This window comes from Galleria mellonella, unplaced genomic scaffold (assembly GCF_026898425.1).
Source record: "Galleria mellonella isolate WM207_F2 unplaced genomic scaffold, CSIRO_AGI_GalMel_v1 utg103, whole genome shotgun sequence".
NCBI classification, from domain to species: domain Eukaryota; kingdom Metazoa; phylum Arthropoda; class Insecta; order Lepidoptera; family Pyralidae; genus Galleria; species Galleria mellonella.
Window position 1 is genome coordinate 1,677,594 of NW_026441966.1, and position 21,963 is coordinate 1,699,556.

The 21,963-nt window shown below is 33.3% G+C and overlaps 1 protein-coding gene across 1 annotated transcript in view; it reads left to right on the forward strand.

Annotated features, from left to right (window-relative positions):
- Nucleotides 1-21,963, forward strand: part of LOC113513332 (disintegrin and metalloproteinase domain-containing protein 22) — a 747,642-nt gene that overhangs the window by 584,979 nt on the left and 140,700 nt on the right. Inside the window, exon 9 of the mRNA XM_052903078.1 lies at nt 5,068-5,137. Coding sequence (XP_052759038.1) covers nt 5,068-5,137 — 70 coding nt within the window. The remainder of the gene's footprint in view (nt 1-5,067; nt 5,138-21,963) is intronic.

The window sequence follows — 21,963 nt, forward strand, 5'->3', positions numbered from 1 at the left end:
TACGCATGTTTTACAAATAAATAAATTTTGAATCTTGAATATTGAAATCGCAGGTAAAAGCTAATCGTTTATAAGTCAAACAAATTACCTTCCACAAGACAACAATCCTGACCAATTCACAGTGGTGTTCCTTCAACACAAACCTTTGTTTGTAAAATAAATATCAATACAACATGTTTGCTATCCAGATACATTCAGTAGACCGTGTTTCACGCCTCAATGGATTGGGACAGTACAGTTGCTGCGAACTCGTCAGTTATCCCGACCGATCCTCTATCTCTATTCCTCTCGAATGGAAGACAGAGAGACGCGACGACGATACGGAATTTAGCTAGTACTGTGACCTCGCTGTATGAAGATGGCATCCCTGTGTAATCTAATTTGAATAGCTATTTGCATGCAGTATCTAATGGCATCTTTGATGTAAAATAGTATAATTTATTTCGAATTTAACACTGGTACTGAATCGTGTATTATTAAGTTTGGTTTGTTTTAAATTATAATAATTATATCAGCTTTCAACTGTCCACTGCTGGACAAGCCTCGCCATGGAAAGATTTTGCTAGTAGTTGCTCTTATTAGTAGTTATTTTAGGGTATTAATAATGACAAACAAGCTGACGATCCGTCAGATAGAAAATGATAATTGTCTCTTATAACCAGAGGGAGACTTTGTACAAAAGTCGATTGCTTAGGTACCTCTGTCCCATTCGTGTTTCTACCGTGAAGCAGTTGTGTTTGCATGGCTGTGTTTCGGTTTGAAGGGTGGGATATAGCGTGAATTTATCGAGTACAGAGGAATAACACCTGAGTCCTCAGTAATGGCATCGCATGGGGGGTATCATTGGCGAAACACTATACTCTGTTATGTCCATGGTACTGCTCATGTTTATAGGCGACGGTTACCACATTCCATAAGGTGGGCCGTCAGTTTGTTAAAAAAAAAACATAAATAGTACCATCATCATCATATTAATCTTTAAGTGGTCAATGTTGAACATAATTCTTCCCCTTGAGAGGTTTCACCAATACTTCACATCTGGCAGGTGAATTGACAACCGCAGTTAGGCTTTGGAGATGTTTTAAGAGGGACGCTGCTGCCCATCCCTCGCCCTTCATAATCGCCTCTTACGACACCCACAGGAAAGAAGGGGTGACGACATATAATTCTATGCCGGAACCACACAGCGAATTTATAATATCAGGCTTTTATTTAACTTCGCATATAACTTGGTATCTTAAGTTGAATCTTGCGTATAACTTTTGAAACGACTCTCATTATCTGAAGGGTCTGAAGTTTAAAATACATTATATAAATCAGTTGATAACGTTATAGTCATCGTGTTAGAATCCCACTGGTGGGAATAGGTCTCTCGTTGTAAAATGAGACTAAAAGCCTTCTATCATTGCGCCAATCAGGCAGCCTAGTATATTTCATTTCGAGCGTACCGTCACTTTTAATTCAAATTTATTCATATCATTTTCATTAAATATTTAAAAATTCTTTTGTTATTTCACGACTATAATCTCTTAAGGGTAGTCAGATGCATTTCTGTTTATTCAATGTGTTTTGTGTGTTGAAAAATTTTTCAGAAGTTTGAAATAAATAAAACACAACGATGCACTAAAAGCTACCTATGACTTTTTCATATATATATATATATATATGTATATATATATATATATATATATATATATATATATATATATATATATATATATATATATATATATATATATATATATATATATATATATATATATATATATATATATATATATATATATATATATATATATATATATATATATATATATATATATATATATTTTTCACCATATAATTAGGTACATTTCTAATTTGGCAAAGGATGACTGAGTGAAGATGTATCATTAAGTTTCTATATAGCATTAAGACTGCATTTTTTTGTCATACAATCAATAAAGTATATAAATAAATAAATATTCTAATATTAGCTGTTGCCTAAATATTTTTTTTTGTTTCTTAATTCTGCTATTTCTTCTTTGATATATTCGTTTATATATTATAAACTAGAGAACTTATAGTAATTATGAAAACCATACTTTTATATATTATTATTATACTTTTATATATTTTTATATATCTATTATTATGGCATGAATTTACTGGGTACAGAGGAATAACACTTGAGTCCTCAGGAATATAAAACATGCGAAACAGTATACTCTGTTATGTCCATGGCACTGTTCATGTCTATAGGCGACGGTTACCACTTTCCACCAGGTGGACCGTCAGCTTGTTTGTTTGTTGTATAAAACAAATTGCATTTTTTTTAAGAACCATTGTATTAAAAAAAATAGGTAACCAGTATTTCCAATAAGCTTATACGTAGATATTTGGTTTATACCATTATCACTTAGCCAATTGTATCACGGAGAGGGTTAACTAAATCAGAACAGTAGTACGGGAGGCACTGAAAGCTTTGTTACCGAGTTCATAGCTCACTCTCGCAGCGTCAAATATGATTAGATGCCGCCATTGTTTTCTGACGATATCTATCCGACCTCCAGCTTTTCAATATTCAACTATAGCGCACTGCAATTGTGGTACAATATTCCGTATGCATAACACACAAAATTTCCACCCCACAATGTTATACAAGCTTAAATATCAAGTGCGTATGTCTGTGTTGCCATTAGCAATATTTATAATATCATGTTGGAAAGCAAAGTCAGTGAAGCAAGGCGATTATATGGGGTATGCGCCTTCTGTAGGCTTATAGAAATAATAATGTTTCCACAGTCAAATATTATGAATTCGTTTTCAAAATCAAAACAAATTGACGTCGTGTGTTTCTTATTATTGTTTCTTGGTGTTGTCAATTGTACTCAATTTTATTTTCAACGAACTTGTAAAAGAAAGACTTGGAAAATTCTGTTTTTATCTGTCAGGATATACTTACGGGTTGGTCCCATAGAAATTTTATTAAAATCGGTTCAAGTTTTTAAATAAAAAAAAAAGAATTGATGTCGTTTTTTTTTTTTTGGAACACACGATTTTAATTACATTATATAAAACTTAAAATAACAAACAAGTTGGTGGCCCACCTGATGGAAAATTATAACCGTTGCCTATAGACATGAACAGGTCCAGAGATGTCAGAGAATACTATATGATATCCATGATACTTCTCACATTATCAAGACCTATGTGGTATTTTTTCTTAACGGATGATAATGGAATGGTAACCCCACCTGCGGTATTGATACACAATGGCGGGACACCTGTAAGGAATAACAGCAAAAGATGAAGCAGGCCAGTTGACTATCATGACGAATTAATCAAGATGGTTCCTAATGGACACCATGTGGAGGTCGACCTGATACGGTATATTGCTAACAATGAGGTTGCTATTCCCCATTAATAACAATAATTTCCGCTTTAAGTGGTTTATCCCCCCTGGAGACCATCGTGCTGAATTCCAGGTATATTTATCACGACGGGCTAACTGACCTGCCTCTTCGTTCTTACCTGTCATCTCTCACTGGCGTGATTACCATTCCATTATCATCCATCAAAAACGAAAACAATCTCCACCTATCTCTGCGATTTCACAATAACAAAAAAAAAAAACTGTCAGTACAAAACACATACCTTCGCAAAACGGGCAATAAACAGCCGAAAATTGTGGCACGAAAACGAAAACTTTCGACTTTCGGCGGCAACAAATTATTACTCAAGTGTTTGCCGAGAAATTAAAGTAATCAGCAAACTTGAACGCGATTCGGCAAAAGTAATTTTCCAAAAGTGAAGATTTGATTTAATACAACAGTTTTTGTTTGTTCAGTGTTCGCAACATTTGATATTCGCTTTTTGTTGTAACCAGCCCCATAACTAGCAATATACCTTGTCAAGTCGTGGTCCCTATTGGAAATCATCGTGGTAAATCTTTGTTGAATTTATCGTAATGGGACAACTGACCTGCATTCATTCTCACCTATCAATCCCTTCCCCCCACCAAACATAAGTATTTATGGGGAAAGGTACTGTTAGAAATGCGGACTATCAGTTCCATTGCTAGCTACTCTATCAGGACGACCTCTACGTGGTCCCGCCTGGAAACCCACCTTATTGATATCTAGGTATATTGATTGTGATGGACCAACAACAACCAACATTTATTCTCACCTATCATCTTTCACTGGTGCCCCGTCAACATATTCCGATAGCGCAAGCTGGGTTACCATTCCATTATCACCCATTAGGAAAAAAAAACAACGATTGTATTGTATTTTATTGTAAAAACTTTATCGTACATAATTCATATTGAATACATTAACATCACGATATAAGTGATAACACATTTAGTGTTCAGATCGTAACTGGTATTGTCACAATTGAAGTCGGTTTTTTAATGCCATTTGAGGTGACAAACAAGCATACGGCCCACTTGATGGTAAGCGGTTACCGTAGCCTATGAACACCTGCAATACCAGAGGTGATACGCGCGCGTACAGCCAGCCCTTTAAAAAGAAATATGCTCTTTTCTTGAAGGTTATGATGTCGTATCCGTTCTGAGACACTGCTATTGGGAGTTGATTCCAAAGAGTGGTTGTATGTGAAGAATAAAGTGCCTTGAAAAACGCACGGTAAAGATGTGTTGGAACACATCAACAAATCACAATTATGGAACATAATCTTTAATTGTTAATTTACATAGCATAATAAAGCATAATATTGTCGGTTCTTCGAGCTATCTGACCAGCCCATTACCAGTTCAGCTTGCAAGGATAAGCAAGCTGAACCGATGGGGAAGAAAGGTCCTTGAATGGCGACCGCGTACGGGCAAACTCAGTGTAGGATGACCCCCAACTAGATGGAGTGACGACCTGAAATGTATTGCAGAGAGTCAGTAGATGCAGGTGACTCAGTACCGCTCTTTATGGCGGTCTATGGGGGAGGCTTATGTCCAGCAGTGGACGGTTAATGGCTGAAATGATGGTGATGATGATGTCATAATATGTGAATGTAATATTATTTTGATTAAACTTGATGATATTCAATGAATTTCTCTCTTTGTTACAGACAACTGCTAGCGCCGAATTTGAAGCAAACACAGTATTTAGCAAATGGTGCTGAAAGCGATATAAGAACGGTAAGTGATTATAAATATTATAATTTAATAGCTACGTACTTGGTGATTTATGTATTTATTAATTTAATATGTACTCTGTAATAATAATTATTTATTTGCTCGAAAAGTGGTACAAATGGTCTTAAATAATAATGAACTACACATTTCGTTTTATCTATATGCAAGAATTTTTTTTATTTCAGCACATGCTAATTAATTTTTAGGGGCTTACGTATATTAATAGCCTAGTAGGAGTCGATCTATAAATATTGGCAGTCGCACACATACCAATGGTAGAACTAAACAAATACAAATACATAACAAGTTCAAATGTATAATTATTTTTGTATGTATCGTATGTGATTTATGTATTTATATTTTTATACTTATATTACAAAAATATAAATAAATAAATTAATAATATATATATTCTGTATGTTTGTATATTTATTTATCTTAAATTGTTGTTATCTCCCAAAATATTTATTTTATTTACATTTTTTTTTAAATCTATGCACCGTCAATTACTCTGCTTAGCGTAACGGTTGACTGATAGAGAATGCCATCAAGCATTCAGTCCGCCTTTTAGTCATATTTTAATGTGTGCAAAAGTATAAAAAATAAATAAATGAAATACTTTTATAAATAACTAAATATAAAAATTATAGAAATATAAAAATTCAATGTCGTATTGGTTCGGAAATACTGCTGCTGGAAGTCAATTTCGAAGCGTGGAAGAAAAATATATGTCCTATTTATAAAAAGAAATATATTTAAACATATCTATCAGTTGTCTAGTAGATGCCCAATCAATCAAGTCTTCTGGCCTTCCTGATAGAAGTGATAGGGGATAGAGGAGACCTCGGGGCGAACGTCTTTACCCCAACATCAATTCCGGGAGTAACTACCTCCCGGGCCAAAACTCTACCGTTATTAGGGTCAGACGTAGCCTTCTATCTTCTTATTCTTGATATAGTATTGGTAGTGATAGTTGAAGTGTCGGCTGCTCTCTTCGAATATATGTATATGTATGTATATTGTAAGAAATCTCTTTTATGGGATAAGTCCGCCGTTGTGTATTAAGTCTTTTAATGTGTCCAATACAAATTATGAACAATAAAGGTTTTACAATATATGTATATGTAAATAAAGTAATCCGGGCTATTGCTTTTTTTTTAAGTATAATAAATATATATATATTTTTTTTAGATTATCATAGTACAAACTGTGCTTAGTTTGGGTCTAAACGACGCTGTTTATTATATTTATTTCTCCGTTAAATTTATTTATTTATTCATTAGTACAAATATGTGGCGGACTTAATGCTAAAAGCATTCTCTCCAAGTCAACCATAGGGAAGTGTCAGAATACTCGAATACGCGAATGCGAAACTACTAATAATTGATATACATACATAATAAATATATATGAATAACAAATATACTTACACATATATGATATATACTATATAATACACGAAATTGAGAATTATATAAAGCACTTTATATTATATTTATTTATACAATTGACTCTTACAACGGGCACAAAATTACCCTATTTTCAGAAATCGACCGTCGTACGCGCGGTACATACAATAAATCCTATAATTATGGCCCAATGCAATAGTGTAATAAAATGTTTTATAATTTAATTTATAGTCCACTCGTAAATACTCGAAATGGTCTCTGAAGCTGATCCCAATTGTCGAATACTCTCGCTTCAATGAATTCAAAACATTCGAGGGAGACTTTGTACAAAAGTCGATTGCTTAGATACCACTGTCCCATTCATGTTTCAACCGTGAAGCAGCTGTGTTTGAATGGCTGGAATTTACTGGGTACAGAGGAATAATACCTGAGTCCTCAGGAATGGCAACGCATGGGGGGTATCATGGGCGAAACAGTATACTTTGTTATGTCCATGGTACTGCTCATGTCTATAGGCGACGGTTACCACTTTCCACCAGGTGGACTGTCAGCTTGTTTGCTATTCTAAGTAGCATAAAAAAAATCAAAGTAAAAAAAAAGTAAATATGAAATATTCAAAGTAATTTATTTATATATATATTTTTAATGGTAATTTTCGGTTTTTCGCTGTTATAGGCATGGATGGTTCGTGGATGCCGTGTGGTCCCGGCATTAAATAGGCTACCCCTCCCTTTCCCATAATTTAATGTTTAGTTGTAGTTAATGGTGGTTGGCATTTTGAGTTAGACCGTCACAAAAACAAACATGAAAACCGCATCCAATTTAGTTAGTTATACGGACAAAATTTAAAAAAAATATATATATATATATATATATATATATATATATATATATATATATATATATATATATATATATATATATATATATATATATATATATATATATATATATATTTTCTAATTAAGACCACTTATCTCAATGTCTCTTAATATTTTTCATTTACAAATATTATTTAGCTATAATTTTATTATTTTAGTAAGATAAGATTATATTAAGCTAAGCTATATGTGTAATTAATGTAGTTAAATGAAGTCATTGGTTAAATCAAGTTAGAGCATTACGTATTAAGAGATATTAGACATTTACTGGTAACATAATATAGAGATAATTCCCAAAATACCCAAACACAGAATTAATCTGCAATCTGAAATAATTTAAATTTTCGGACCCAACCGCTAAAATACTGAGCGCTCACAGCGCCACCTACGTGATTTATATTAAAACTTTTAATGGCCAGTAGGTAGTAGAAAACAAACAGTTGCACTTCCAAGATAAACTATCTCAGGAATGAATTGTTTCCTATGATAAACTTGTAAGAAACTGCACTCTTTATGCAATGTAATATTTACTTAGTAGCTTTTCTGAAAGCTGTTTTAATTTATATGCAGTTTTTGTAGAATATTTTATTCATTAACAATTATAAGAGAGAGATAAGAGATAGACATATACCATCGCGGACTTTTTTGTTGGCCTTTCTAAGGTGTACAATACTGTAGTACATTATTTTATTTATATATTTATATATTTATCTCGTGGATTTCAGCCAGCGTTTGCAATGTAAGCACAAAAAAAATGTATGACATCACATTAGAAACCTCTAAACTTATCAGTGTTTCCCTACTATATTATGCATGTATTATACATATAAAGCTTCCTCTTGAATCACTCTATCTACTAAAAGATACCGCTTCAAAATCTGTTGCGTAGTTTTAAAGATTTAAGCATACATAGGAACGGACAGACAGCGACAGCGACTTTGTTTTATACTATGCAGTGATAATTTTCTCAAAAAATGGCAGCTAAATAAAAAACAGAGTACTTACAAACAGAGCATAAGACGTTTACCTCGGACGCAAAATCTAATAAATGATGCAAAAGCCAAGAAATGAGACTCGTCTCTCATAATATCCAATTATTACTTTTCGGGGCCAAGCTAAAAACGTTCAAATAAAAGCAAATAACATTTTGAGAGCGTTCCGTATTTCTTTTAAATCCGGACTTAAATTTTAATAAAGTCGGCCCCCGATGTTTTTTGTCGACGCGTAACTGTGGACTTTAGATTTGTACGCCTGGTGAATTTAAACGGGTTCCCTGATAGATGGTAGGTAATGTTGATTAGAAAATAGTGATCGCAAGTTGTCACGGCCTATGACAAAATTTATTTATTTAATTTATTTACCAACTGAGGGAGCTTCCTTTCAGAATAGGCAGCAGCGTCCCTCTTAAAACATCTCCAAAGCCTAACTGCGGTTGCCAATCCACCCGCCATGTGTGCCAAGCGATTACCAATTTACATTAATTATATCATAATTTCGTTGCCAATTTTGTGAACGAATAAAGTAGATTTTCAAGCGTCATTTATCTTTCTCCAAAATTAATATTTCAATTTGATATCGCACCAATTTTTTTTTTTTCTAAAATCAATATGAACTAAATTTCTAATATATTTAAATTAAAATTATTATAAATTTAGTATGTGATGATTAATAAAACGGTACTTTAGGGAATTTATCAAAATTAAGTAAATAAATAAATTTATTTATTCAAATAACTTCATTGACCATAAGAAAATATGGTACAAATGGCGGACTTAATGCTAGTAGCATTCTCTGCCAGTCACCTATTTTATACCACGCTTTGGAATCAACTTCCAGCAGCAGTATTTCCGAACCGATACGACATCATAACCTTCAAGAAAAGAGCATATTCTTTTTTAAAAGGCAGGCAACACACCTGCAATGCCTCTGGTGTTGCGGGTGATCATGGGCGGCGGTAGTCACTTACCATCAGGTGAGCCGCTTGCTCGTTTGCCCCCTGTGTTGTAAAAAAATGTCAACCTTTGGTATGAACAGTGAATCACGAACGCGGTACTTCATTATTGAAACTTATTGTTTAAAAAAAAATACTATTTAGAAAAATGGTGCCTCAGAACCGACCCACTTGACCGACACCTTGAGTAACTACTTGTTTACACGGTTGTGACAATTAACACAGACTGATCCTGAGTAAAAATTCATTATAGTCGTAAAAATGCTCTCCCTCGTCACACAACGGTTTACGATCACGTTTGCCGTTCTCGAGACATGCAGTAACGTTTTAGTTACAATACAGTGCGGAGTTACCGACTTCTTCCGGTGACAACCCTAAGTACTGTCGCTGCGCAAAGCGCGCCATCAAACTTTAAAAGGATTTTTAACTCGCTCGTTGTAGAACGGAGCCTGTTATTTTAAGCCGTAACTCGTATTTGCTAAGTGCTAAGTTACAAACTCAAATAGGGGTGCGTTTAACGATTGCAAGAAACTTACAGTTTGCTATTTCAATTGCGATGCACTTTGTAGAATCGACGTCTGATCTAATCAGTTGTTCTAGTGCATGTAGTCCCGGTATAGAATAGGTCTTTTCTTTCCCGTTGGTATTGTAAGAAGTAACTAAGGGAGGACGAGAGATGGACAGCAGAGTCCCTCTTAAACCATCTGTAAAGCCTAACTGCGATTGCCAATTTACCTACCAAGCGTGGCAACTACTGACAAAACTACCCTTATGGGGAAGGCTTATGTCCAACAGTGGACAGTTAAAGGCTGATATGAAGATATATTGTACTATTGTTTTCTGCGCTCCTAAGACAGTAATTTATTTATTTATTTACAAGAAACATGGTAAGTGTATAGATGTTACAATAAGTCCTTATATTTCGCCATAATTAGGCGTGCTAATATTAAAACTTAAAAAGAATAAATGTTAAATAAGTTATTAAAATTCGAAAGGTTATATAAAAAAAATACATCAAAAATGTCAGACACTTGTCAACAACAAAAAAGAAAGATATATAAAAAAAAAATATATATACATATATATATATATATATATATATATATATATATATATATATATATATATATATATATATACTTGGGGATATAGTCCCTCGAAATTTTGGCTTTACTTGCAATTAAGTGACTATTTTAAAGAAATTTAGTAAAGAAAAAGAGATTCAAATACTTTTTTTTTATGTTTTTTACCGTAAAAAAAAAAGAGATTCGGAATTTAGTTGTATTTTTTTACTGTTATCTCACAACTGCGACATTCATAAACGGATTTATAAAACTCTTTATTATTTTGATATAATTTCAACAGGACTAATTCGCACATTAGTTTTCTTTCACATTTTATCGAAATTGATCCAATAATGCATTTTTTTTTTAATCAAAATAACTAGTTTTGTCTCAACTTTGGAACACAGTCTTAAATTATTATGACTTATAGTGAATTAGTAATATAACTAAGTTTTTAAATTGAATATTTATTAATAACACAAATGTGAAAATTAATTTGTTTGTTTGTTAAAGTTAACTTAGTAAATGTGGCCTTCACACATACATACTTATAAAATATTATTTATATAATTATATATATATATATATATATATATATATATATATATATATATATATATATATATATATATATATGTGTGTGTGTGTGTGTGTGTGTGTGTGTGTGTGTGTGTGTGTGTGTGTGTGTGTGTGTGTTTGTGTGTGTGTGACACCTACTAATAAGGTAATATATAAGATGGAAAAGGATATAGCGTTTATCCTGGTCAATGAAAATGTCCTAGTAATGCAGACGAAGGCACAAATCACAGCTAGTATAGTATAGATATTGGATTATACAACATTCACCATCTATCATCTTCACATTTAATCCATTCATTATTCTTTATCTATGCTGCCGTCTTACAGTATACCGGTATTTATCGATCCTATCCCATCACTCCATCTATTTGACCTACTTAAAATGTTAATGAATATAATGGAGTGAATAAATAATTAAATTAACACTGACATACTGAAATAACATAATAAAATAATGTAAGTAAAATTAGTATTAAGGAGCCAACATTTACATGCCTATGTACGACGTGACATGTACTTATGTTTTTAGTAACGCCTTGTGTCTCAGGTTTCAAGTGAATAATAATAAATAAATAAATAAATACTTTAGAAAAAATCAACAGGAGAATTTAATTAGGTGCTAAAGAAAATCAACTCAAAGTTTAGATTTAGTAGAATTAATTACGAAAAGAGAACTCTCTAGAATCGGTATCGGGCAATTTAAGTTCGTGAAATCAACTTCCGAAAACGACGGATCGTACTTCATGGTGAAATATTGGGGTGAATTATGTACAGCTATAATCAATAGATATATATATAAATTAATAAATATGATCAGCACTGCCATCTCTAACGGAGGCATTTGTCGTTGTTTGATAAACTTCACGCCTAATATTATAAAAGTACTTACTGTCGTAATTTAAACGGACATGTTCTGGTTTTGCATTTAATATCTATATATATTTGCATTTAATATATAAATAAATAAATAAATAAATATCATCGTTCTGACCTTATCCCAATTATTTAAACAGTGTAATATGTTTTTATCCTTTTTTTTTATACAACTTAGAATAGCAAACAAGCTGACGGCTCACCTGATGTAAAATGTTAACCGTCACCTATAGACACGAGCAGTAGCATGGACATAACAGAGTATACTGTTTCGCCCATGATACCCCCCATGCGTTGCCATTCCTGAGGACTCGGGTGTTATTCCTCTGTACCCAGTAAATTCACGCCTAATATCTGAAATAAACATTCCTTGAGAATGCATTTTTCTGTGGTATCCCTCACCTACGGTACGCAGGAAAGGATTAAGGTAAAAGAAGGGGACTATGGGAGTAAGCAAAAAAGTTGATAAGAAGAAATGTTAGATTTATGAATAAAAGGGAACGATAGACACTGCAGTTGCAGACGGAATACTTTCCAGAAACTGCAGCGGCTCGAGAGTCTAGGGTTGCGAACCCGTGTGCCCTTACTCTAAAACCGGACAGATTATTAGAGAAAAGCTCCTAACATTAGTCTTCTAAGAATTCCTAGAGTCATCGCAATTCGGAACTGTATCTCGAAATTTACATCCGAAAATATTATCAAGTCTTATAATCCCATTTAAAATAAATTTTAACTGAGTCAGACGGAGGATTTTCTTCGTTTAAAAAGATAAAACGACGAGGTGAGGCGAGCGCTTAACGCGATGTCCCGGAAACAAGCAGACGCTTAGTGCGCTCACTGGGCGGTAATTTTGGTGAAATAAATCTCGTACAGCGGTATTTAAGTGTTAGTAATTCTATTTGTACCTACCCGGGATGTACGGCTCATTGGCGTACAAGTAATAACGGGCTAGTAGGTAAAAAATTAAAGAATTACAAGGACATGTAGTTCTGTGCACTTATTAACTACTCTGTGTAGTATTGAATTTAGATCAAGCCACTGTGGCGCTGTATTTCGTACAAGCTGCATCCGTAAAATAATATATAAAATATCTTATGTATTAAGTTACTGTATAACCTACCTGTCCACCAAATTTCATTCAAATTTATTTAGTAGTTTTTATGTAAAAAAATAACAAAAATTCATACATCCTCACAAATTTTTGTAGGATGATGCGTTCAAATAATCGAAGCTACATACAATATTTAAAAGTTTTTAATACTTTTGGAGCAATGGAAGCAATTGGAATTAATTTCCAATTAGTTTAGGTAAAAACATTGGACGCCTCAGCTTCGTTTTAAAAGTATTGTATCTCTGCGGTATCATATGTTTTTTTAGAGTTATGGGTATAGATACAAAAAGCATCTCTCATTACTTTTTCTTTCTATAATCTACGATTGTGTTCTAGAAAGAAAAATCGAACTACTGAACCGATTTTGATAAAATTTCTATTAGACTTGTAGAATTTAAGTCGGATTTTTTTTGTAAGGCTCAATCTTTTTTTAAATAAATAATCACCACCACAACGGTGGTCGATAATTCCTCGTGACTGCCTCGTTAGCTACGGTATGGTCCCGGCATAGAATGGACCACATCTCCCTTTCCTGTGGCTGTCTTAAGAGACGACTAAGAGAGCTTAATAGTCGAGGGATGAGCAGAAACATCCCTCTTAAAACATCACCAAACTCTAAATGCAGTTGCCAACCCGCTTGCCAAGCATGACAATTACTGGCAATACTACCCTTTATTCAGTAGAGAGGAGGCCTATATTCAGCAATGAACAGTTATTGGCTGACGTAGTGACGATGATGATGATTCCATGTTCTATCTTCATCTTTCAGTGTCACTCTCTCCTGTTGTATGTGTACTTTTAAGTTTGTGTATGTTTATGTATATATTTGTTTATGTATATATATGTATATACATTTATATGTATATATATTTGTTTATATACAACCTACCCTTTGTTTTTCTCTCAATGTCCTCTACCCGAAGGTTGTCTAAAAGAGATTGCTTAGCGATAAGGCCGCCTTTTGTATCATTTCTTATTACAGTTAAATGTGTTTACTATTTTATAAATGGTGCAATAATGTGTACATAAATAAATATTTTTATTGTAAATATTCTTATTGTAATATAAAACTTAACTTTCCTGTTTATAAACAAAGACCTGAGATCTCAATCTCAGTTTATCAGTGACGAGATTCAAGAATTTTCCCAAAACTCAATTAGAGTCGTCTCAACGCTTTGTCTCATTGATGAATGTTCTGAGTTGTCGGTGTTCAAATATTTGCAAGGTAATTCTATTGATCTGATATGACGTTTGATGAAGAGTTTACCAGATAGACTTTGTACAAAAGTCGATTGCTTGGGTAATATATACATATATATATATATATATATATATATATATATATATATATATATATATATATATATATATATTTCCATCATGGGCCGTCATATATATATATATATATATATATATATATATATATATATATATATATATATATAAATGTTGTTTTACCACTTATTAATATAAAAATCGCAATTAAAATACAGGGGTTGATTGTAAAACGATGAAAATTTAAAGTTGTATGTATATTTCAATGCTAAATCATAATAAAATAAAAATGAAAAAATTTGTCAAAAAAATAAAAAAAATATTTTGGGGAGGGTCACCCTTATCATTGACGGGTATGAAAAATAGATGTTGGCCGATTCACAGACCTACCCAATATGCACACAAAATTTCATAAAAGTTTGGTAACAAACACCGTAACACGAGAATTTTATATATAAGATATATATATATATATATATATATATATATATATATATATATATATATTTATATATATATATATGTGTTATATATATTTATATATATATATATATATATATATATATTCGAGGTGGTAAATAAGCATACGACCCACCTGATGGTAAGCGCTTAACATGACTTAATTGACGGAGTTATAAAGTAACAAACATTAAAAAATAAAATCAAATTGATGGTTAAAATAGTTTTTACATGTGCTGTATTTTAAGAAAGAAATAAATTATTTTTCATATAAGTATATGAGTATATTAAATTTGAATGCGTTTCACCAAAATATCACCTGATCTTAAGTGATGAAAAGGTTTAAGGTGTTACACGAGAACTCAAATAACGCCTCTAGCTTTGAAAGACAGGCATAAGAGAAGAAAAATCTTATATGTTTACGACACGTGTGAAATTAAAAGGAAACCTCGAAACTGACACGAAAACCGGTTATTTCCGAACGATAGAATGCAAACGTTCCATTCACCAGCACAGTGGACCGATACTGTTTTACGAGCTCGGGTCTCGCCTGTTATCTGAAACGTATGCATAGAGAAAGTATTTTATACCGTACTCCTATCGTTCAGTTACTTGGTCAATAGTAATCCTCTGGCGGTTGCGGAAATGTAAGAATTGTAGATTAGAAGTTAAGGAGGGTACATATTTCACGGACTTTATCGGTTTCTCGCGTAGCGATAGATAAGTTGAAGCATAACCGGTTTTTTGTAATATACCGGTTTTGAGAAATTTCGTATTACATGTATTATAAACGTAAAAATTTGTGATTTGTGTTTTTTTTTATGTAACTTAGAATGGCAAACATACTGACGGCATACCTGATGGAAAGTGGCAACCGTCGCCTATAAACATGAGCTGTAGCATAGACATAACAGAGTATACTGTTTCACCCATGATACCTCCCGTGCGTTGCCGTTCCTGAAGACTCGGGTGTTATTACTCTGTGCCTTGTAAATTCACTGCTATATTCCACCCTTTAAACCGAAACACAGCCATGCAAACACAACTGCTTTACGGTTGAAACACGAATGGGACAGAGGTACCCAAGCAATCGACTTTTGTACAAAGTTTCCTTCTGGTATTATGTTGATATATATATTAGTAACTTATTTGTAGTTTTTTACTTTATTTTGAATAGTTTTGTTAACAATTTTTTTTTATACCACTGACGTGACAAACAAGCAAACGGCCCACCTGATGGTAAGCGGTTACCGTAGCCTATGAGTCATTTATGAGTCTTTAAGAGTTGATAAAAAAAACAATCTTTTAAAGTAACTTTCTAATTAGTAAGTAAGTATTGTACTCAGACATTTTGGACAATTTTCAGCTTTCATTCTCTCGGCGAAACTAAAAGTAATTCTAAAACTCTTGTCAGATATCCTTCCAACAACTGCTTTACATTTTACATTATTAAACAACAAAGGCTTAATATTCTAAAACTATTCTAGAAGCACTCTCGCTAAAATTGGATATGCCTTTAACGTTCCTCGGGCGGTAGAAAACCGGTATAGTTTAGCGTGCAATTAAATATCCGTCGAGATTTTACCGGTTTTTTTTATTAAACCGGAACCCGGTAAATAGTCCAGCGACCGGTAACTTGACCGGATTGACGCTGCAAATTGACTCTCTGAAGCTGTGAAAGCTTCGAAATTAAAAAATAAATTAATGGTGACAGTGTACTCGTATTTTAATGATTATCGTAGTTTTTATTCTAATATAATTTGCTTACTTTTTTAAAGAAGGTTTCTAGTTCATATCAGATATTCGTGGGCGCGTCGTTTGCTCGTTTATCTCCGTAACAATAAAATAATACATTTTTTTTTATCTATCTTAATATATATTTTTTTTATTTGTAATGATACACGATATATTCGTCAATTATGAACCGATAATTGATAACTCATGTGTCAAAATTAATAAAATGTACATATGAACGATGCTACAGCAGCAACAGACTTTGTTTTGCAAAAAAAAAACAACATATTAATCGTAACTAAATTAATAAAGAACCAAAACACACACACACACACACACAGAGAGAGAGAGAGAGAGAGACACACACAGAAAGAGAGAGAGAGACACACTCACACACACAGACACACACAGAAATAGAGAGAGAGACACACACACACAGAGAGAGAGAGAGAGAGACACACACACACACAGAGAGAGAGACATACACACACAGACACAGACATACACACACACGCGCACGCGCGCACATACAATCACGCACACACACACATGCACTCGCTCGCACATTCTCGTACGCACGTACCTAAATACAGACGAATTCAATGTTCCCTCCTTTTGTAACACGTTTAAAAACTACATAACTTGAAACAATGATAGAACGGTTTGCTAAACGCTTCTAACTTTACTCATGGAAAACAGTGTGCATAACTGTTTGAAAACGAATTTCACCGTGAAATACTGGTATATTCAGCATATTCTATTGTTTGCAAATGAGAGTGGCAAGTCTGCAAAGTTGTTGGAATTTTAAACACCTCCCTAACCCCCTTAACTTTTTATCGTGATTCACAGAAGCAAAGCTACTGGTTACGGCTAGTATTATATTTTAACATAAAAAAAATGGAATAACTTACGTATATTTTAATAGAGACTGCTTGACTGGTTTCGGGATCATCTGGGACCCTTCATCAGTAGCGGCTGTGATGTGGGTGCACGCGTGACTGATTTATAAAATAAAAATGTGTACTTACAAAACTTTTAATATTAATAATTTTAAGTAACAAATTTGTTCACAATAATTAGGATATAAAATATCTTAGGAGTTAAACTATAAATATACCCACTTGACACCATAAAACACATCCACCATAACACTACAAATGATCTATTAACGATAAAAATTAGAAGCGATCTTAGGTTAACAAATTGGACTCATAATCTATTTATTAATCTTAGAAGATTCTCAGAAGATTGGATAAATTTAGAGCCTTTGAAATGTGGTGCTGGAGAAGGATGGAGAAAATTAGCTGGAGGGATCGAATTAGCAATGAGGAGGTCCTGCTTAGGGTTAAGGAAAAAGACAAATTATTAGAACTATTGAGGACAGAAGGGGAAAAATGTTGGGACACTTGATACGACACGACGAACTTGTGAACATTATAATAGAAGGTAAGATAGAAGGTAGGAGGGGAAGAGGGAGACCGAGACATAGTTACATCAGGCAGATCAAGGAAGGAGTTAGTGTTGTGTCGTATCAAGAGGTGTAGAGACTCGCTGAAAATCGTAGTGCAAGAGCAAGAGCTCCGACGACAAGAACGCAGCTCTTAAATAGGATAGATAGATAGATAGAAGATTCCAGATTTACAAGAACTGTACATGCTAAAATAGCTCAAGTAATAAAGAAAATATCTTCGATAAACAATTCGTCGATTTTCTTTGCACCAAATCCATTCAAATCTTATAAGTTCTTTATTTATATTACTATATTTGAGACATTTATAATAAAAGAGAGTAGTTAGTAATTATTACCACTTTTTTTTTATACAACTTAGAATGGCAAACAAGCTGGCGGCCCACCTGATGGAAAGTGGTAACCGTCGCCTATAGATATGATCAGTATCGTGGACATAATAGAGTATACTGTTTCACCCATGATACCCCCCATGCGCTGCCATTCCTGAGGACTCAGGTGTTATTTCTCTGTACCCAGTAAATTCACGCCATATACCACCCTTCAAACCGAAACACAGCCATGCAAACACAACTGCTTCACGGTTGAAACACGAATGGGATAGAGATACCCAAGCAATCAACTTTTGTACAAAGTCTCCCTCTGGTATATATATATATATATATATATATATATATATATATATATATATATATATATATAGCTATCAACGACCATGTAAATTTAGACAAAGTACATTTAAATAAATACACATATTAACGGATAATTAAAAAAGTTGCTGAGTTTCTTGCAAGATCTTCCCAACAGATAACAACCTTCTGATTCCCGGCGGTAGATTTAAAAAAATAACGATTTAAAAGTGCTTGTAAACAAGTCTATTTGAATAAAGTTGATTTGAATTTACAAGTTTTTGAGTGTATTAAAAAAGAAATAGAACAATTAATCTAATTTCTAGAAAAATATTTTCAATGCAAAAGTAAAATTCAGTTAAGCTAAGATCTACCTATTAAAAAAAAGTCTAAATCTAATTTAACCTCGTTAGATTTTTAATTACTTGGATATAGATTTACCAGAGGGAGACTTTGTACAAAAGTCGATTGCTTGGGTATTGGTGGGGATTGGTGGGTCGCATGGGGGGGGTATCATGGGTGAAACAGTATATTCTGTTATGTCTATGGTTACTGCTCATGTCTATAGCCGACGGTTACCACTTTCCATCAGGTGGACCGTCAGCTTGTTTGCTATTCTAAGTTGTATAAAAAAAACTAGATATTTTTTGTATGCCGTACAGACTAAATATGCCGAACGAGATTGTATTTTTAACATCTGCATATACGTGTATTTATACACATGTTTTACAAATAAATAATTTTGAATCTTGAGTCCCTAACGACTTAGATTATTGAAAAATTAGTCACATAAGCCAATCTTATCAGACTTAACTCTGTAAGACTTATAAGTTACTTAGACTTATAAGTTTGTCTATATACATGTATAATGGGAAATTAAAGAACTTACTGTGTTCGCCGTTTCTGACAATTGTTTCGACGTCACCCCTTGTTCTTCAGAAAGCGTGCGGCTTATAAATTTACTTATAAACCGTACTTACTTTATTTTTTGCATACTTTTACTTATAAGTTTGTTTTTACCTATGTCTTCATTCGCGTAACTGGAATTAAAGTAGCCTATGTCCAAAATTCATGGTTTATACCAACCCGCCATAAACTAAAGTTTCATCCCAATCATCTGGACGAGTGGCGATCTTCCACCGTGCGTTTTTCAAGGCACTTACTTCCACGCACAACCATTCTTTGGAATCAACTTCCAGCAGCAGTATTTCCGAACCGATACGACAACATAACCTTCAAGAAAAGAGTATATTCCTTTTTAAAAGGCCGGCAGCACACCTGCAATGCCGGTGGTGTTGTGGGTGATCGTGGGCGGCGGTAGTCACTTACCATCAGGTGAGCCGCATGCTCGTTTGCCCCCTGTGTTGTAAAAAAAAAAATTATAACGATTTGTTGAATCTTTATAGCACCGAAGGCTAACGAATAAAAAAGTAAAACATGAAGTTGGTTTCATTTTTGCAATATTAAAAAGAAAAAGTATTTAAAATGCTACCTGTAATATAAAAATTACCAAATATAAAAAAAATAAAAACAATCTTTATAAATGTACAAGTAATATCAACGTACAATGTCTCTTGTAGATTTTAGCTGCGATAGTTTTTCGTTTTAAAATATTCAACTTAACATTAGTACGCAGTAAAAATAATATTTTATCCTTTAAAACACAAGTACAAGAGTACGCATTAGTGTAAGAGCCCGCATGTTTACTAGAATCGCCGGCTATGTACACGCAACAGAGATTGACACACACCGTGGGGCGGGCCGGAATAAATTGCTCGGATGGGATCTCGAGCCGAGGAACGAGCAGTGGGAGGAGGGCAAGGTGAGGAAATTCAAATTGGATTGAAGGAAGTTTAGATTGGATTGAATTTTCTCGCCACCTTGTTTAATTTAGTATGGGTGGGCGAACGCCTGATGCGTTCGATCTCTACGTGAAAGGAAAAAATTCTCGCCTGTCGTCTGTTCCCGGGGATTATGTCTGGTCGCTTTGACGCGGATGGAGTTTTATGAGGCCGGAGATATCGAGTTTTTTTTTTTTTTTTAATTAACTTTATTTACTACTGCTCGTGTGAAGGTGATGCCTTCTGGTATTAAGAAGTTTTAGACCATGGCGTAAAGGTTTTATAGTTGATGTATAAATCATAATGATGATGTGTGCTTACTTCGGGTAACACCTTAAGAGTTCATCGACATTTAAGAGCAGGTGAGATTGTAGTCGAAAACGCTCAAATTTAATACATAATAACTATTTAAATGCCATAAAGCAAGTACATATTTAAATAAGCCAAATATTAATTTTAAAAATACAAAAATGTAGGTAGCTATAGGATCTTAGATTTCCGAACCACAGTCCATCGTTTCTAACTAAGCTATCACCGTCTTTTATTTCCTTTTATTTGTCTACTAGTATGTTGAAGATCTCCTTGTTAAAGTGGAATGTCGTTTTACAAAAATAAGGATCATGCTTCGATTCCCTGTCGAACCAATTTGGATTTTTTTTTTAAATTGTCTCAAATTTAAGCACTAGATTATGGTGGATATTTTGAACTGACTTCAAAAATAAGAAGATATTTTATTCGGTTGGATGTTTTAATATGTTTATTACGTCATAACTCCGTTAGTTGTGAACCGATTTGGAAAATTATTCTTTTATCTGAAAAGTTACAGATTGGTCGTATAGAAATTTTAACAAAATTGATTGAGAATCTTAGTTTTTAGATGAATATAAATGATTTTGTCAAATTGAAGTAATTTTTTTTTGTATGGGAATTGTAGTTAAGAATTCTCGACTAGTTTTGAAACCATCTGGGTAATTTTATAGTTAAAATTGTACTTTAATAATCAGTTACAAAACTCTGGACATATATAAATTAAACAATCTTTAATCATGCTCTCCTACTGTTTTTAATTAAACGTAATTTATCAAATAGGATATTATTGGATCATTATTTTTCGCTCAAGCAATTTTTTCCTCAAATATAAAGCAAATTTTGTATTAGCAATCAGATACAAAGCACTGGACTTATTGAAATGACAACAATTTTTCATTATACACTCGCTCTGTCTCTGTCTCTCGCTTATCGCATTTAATTAAGTGTAGGCATAATTTGACGTGAATTTACCGATTTGTCCTCTGCTAAATATCAAAGCTTTGACATGTGACCCGGCGGACTCTGGCGTTGATTTAATTCTTTGATGTCTGTTTAATTAAAACCTATTATGCTTGTACCATTGTTGAATTTTAAGGGATCACTATATTATACTCTGTGTAATGATAGAATAAACACAATATGTCTCGGCTCCTTTTCATCCCTAGTATACGTACAAGAGGCGAACGAGTGAACAAAGAATAATACATCAAAGAAAATAATACCTAGAAACGAATAGCAATTTAGC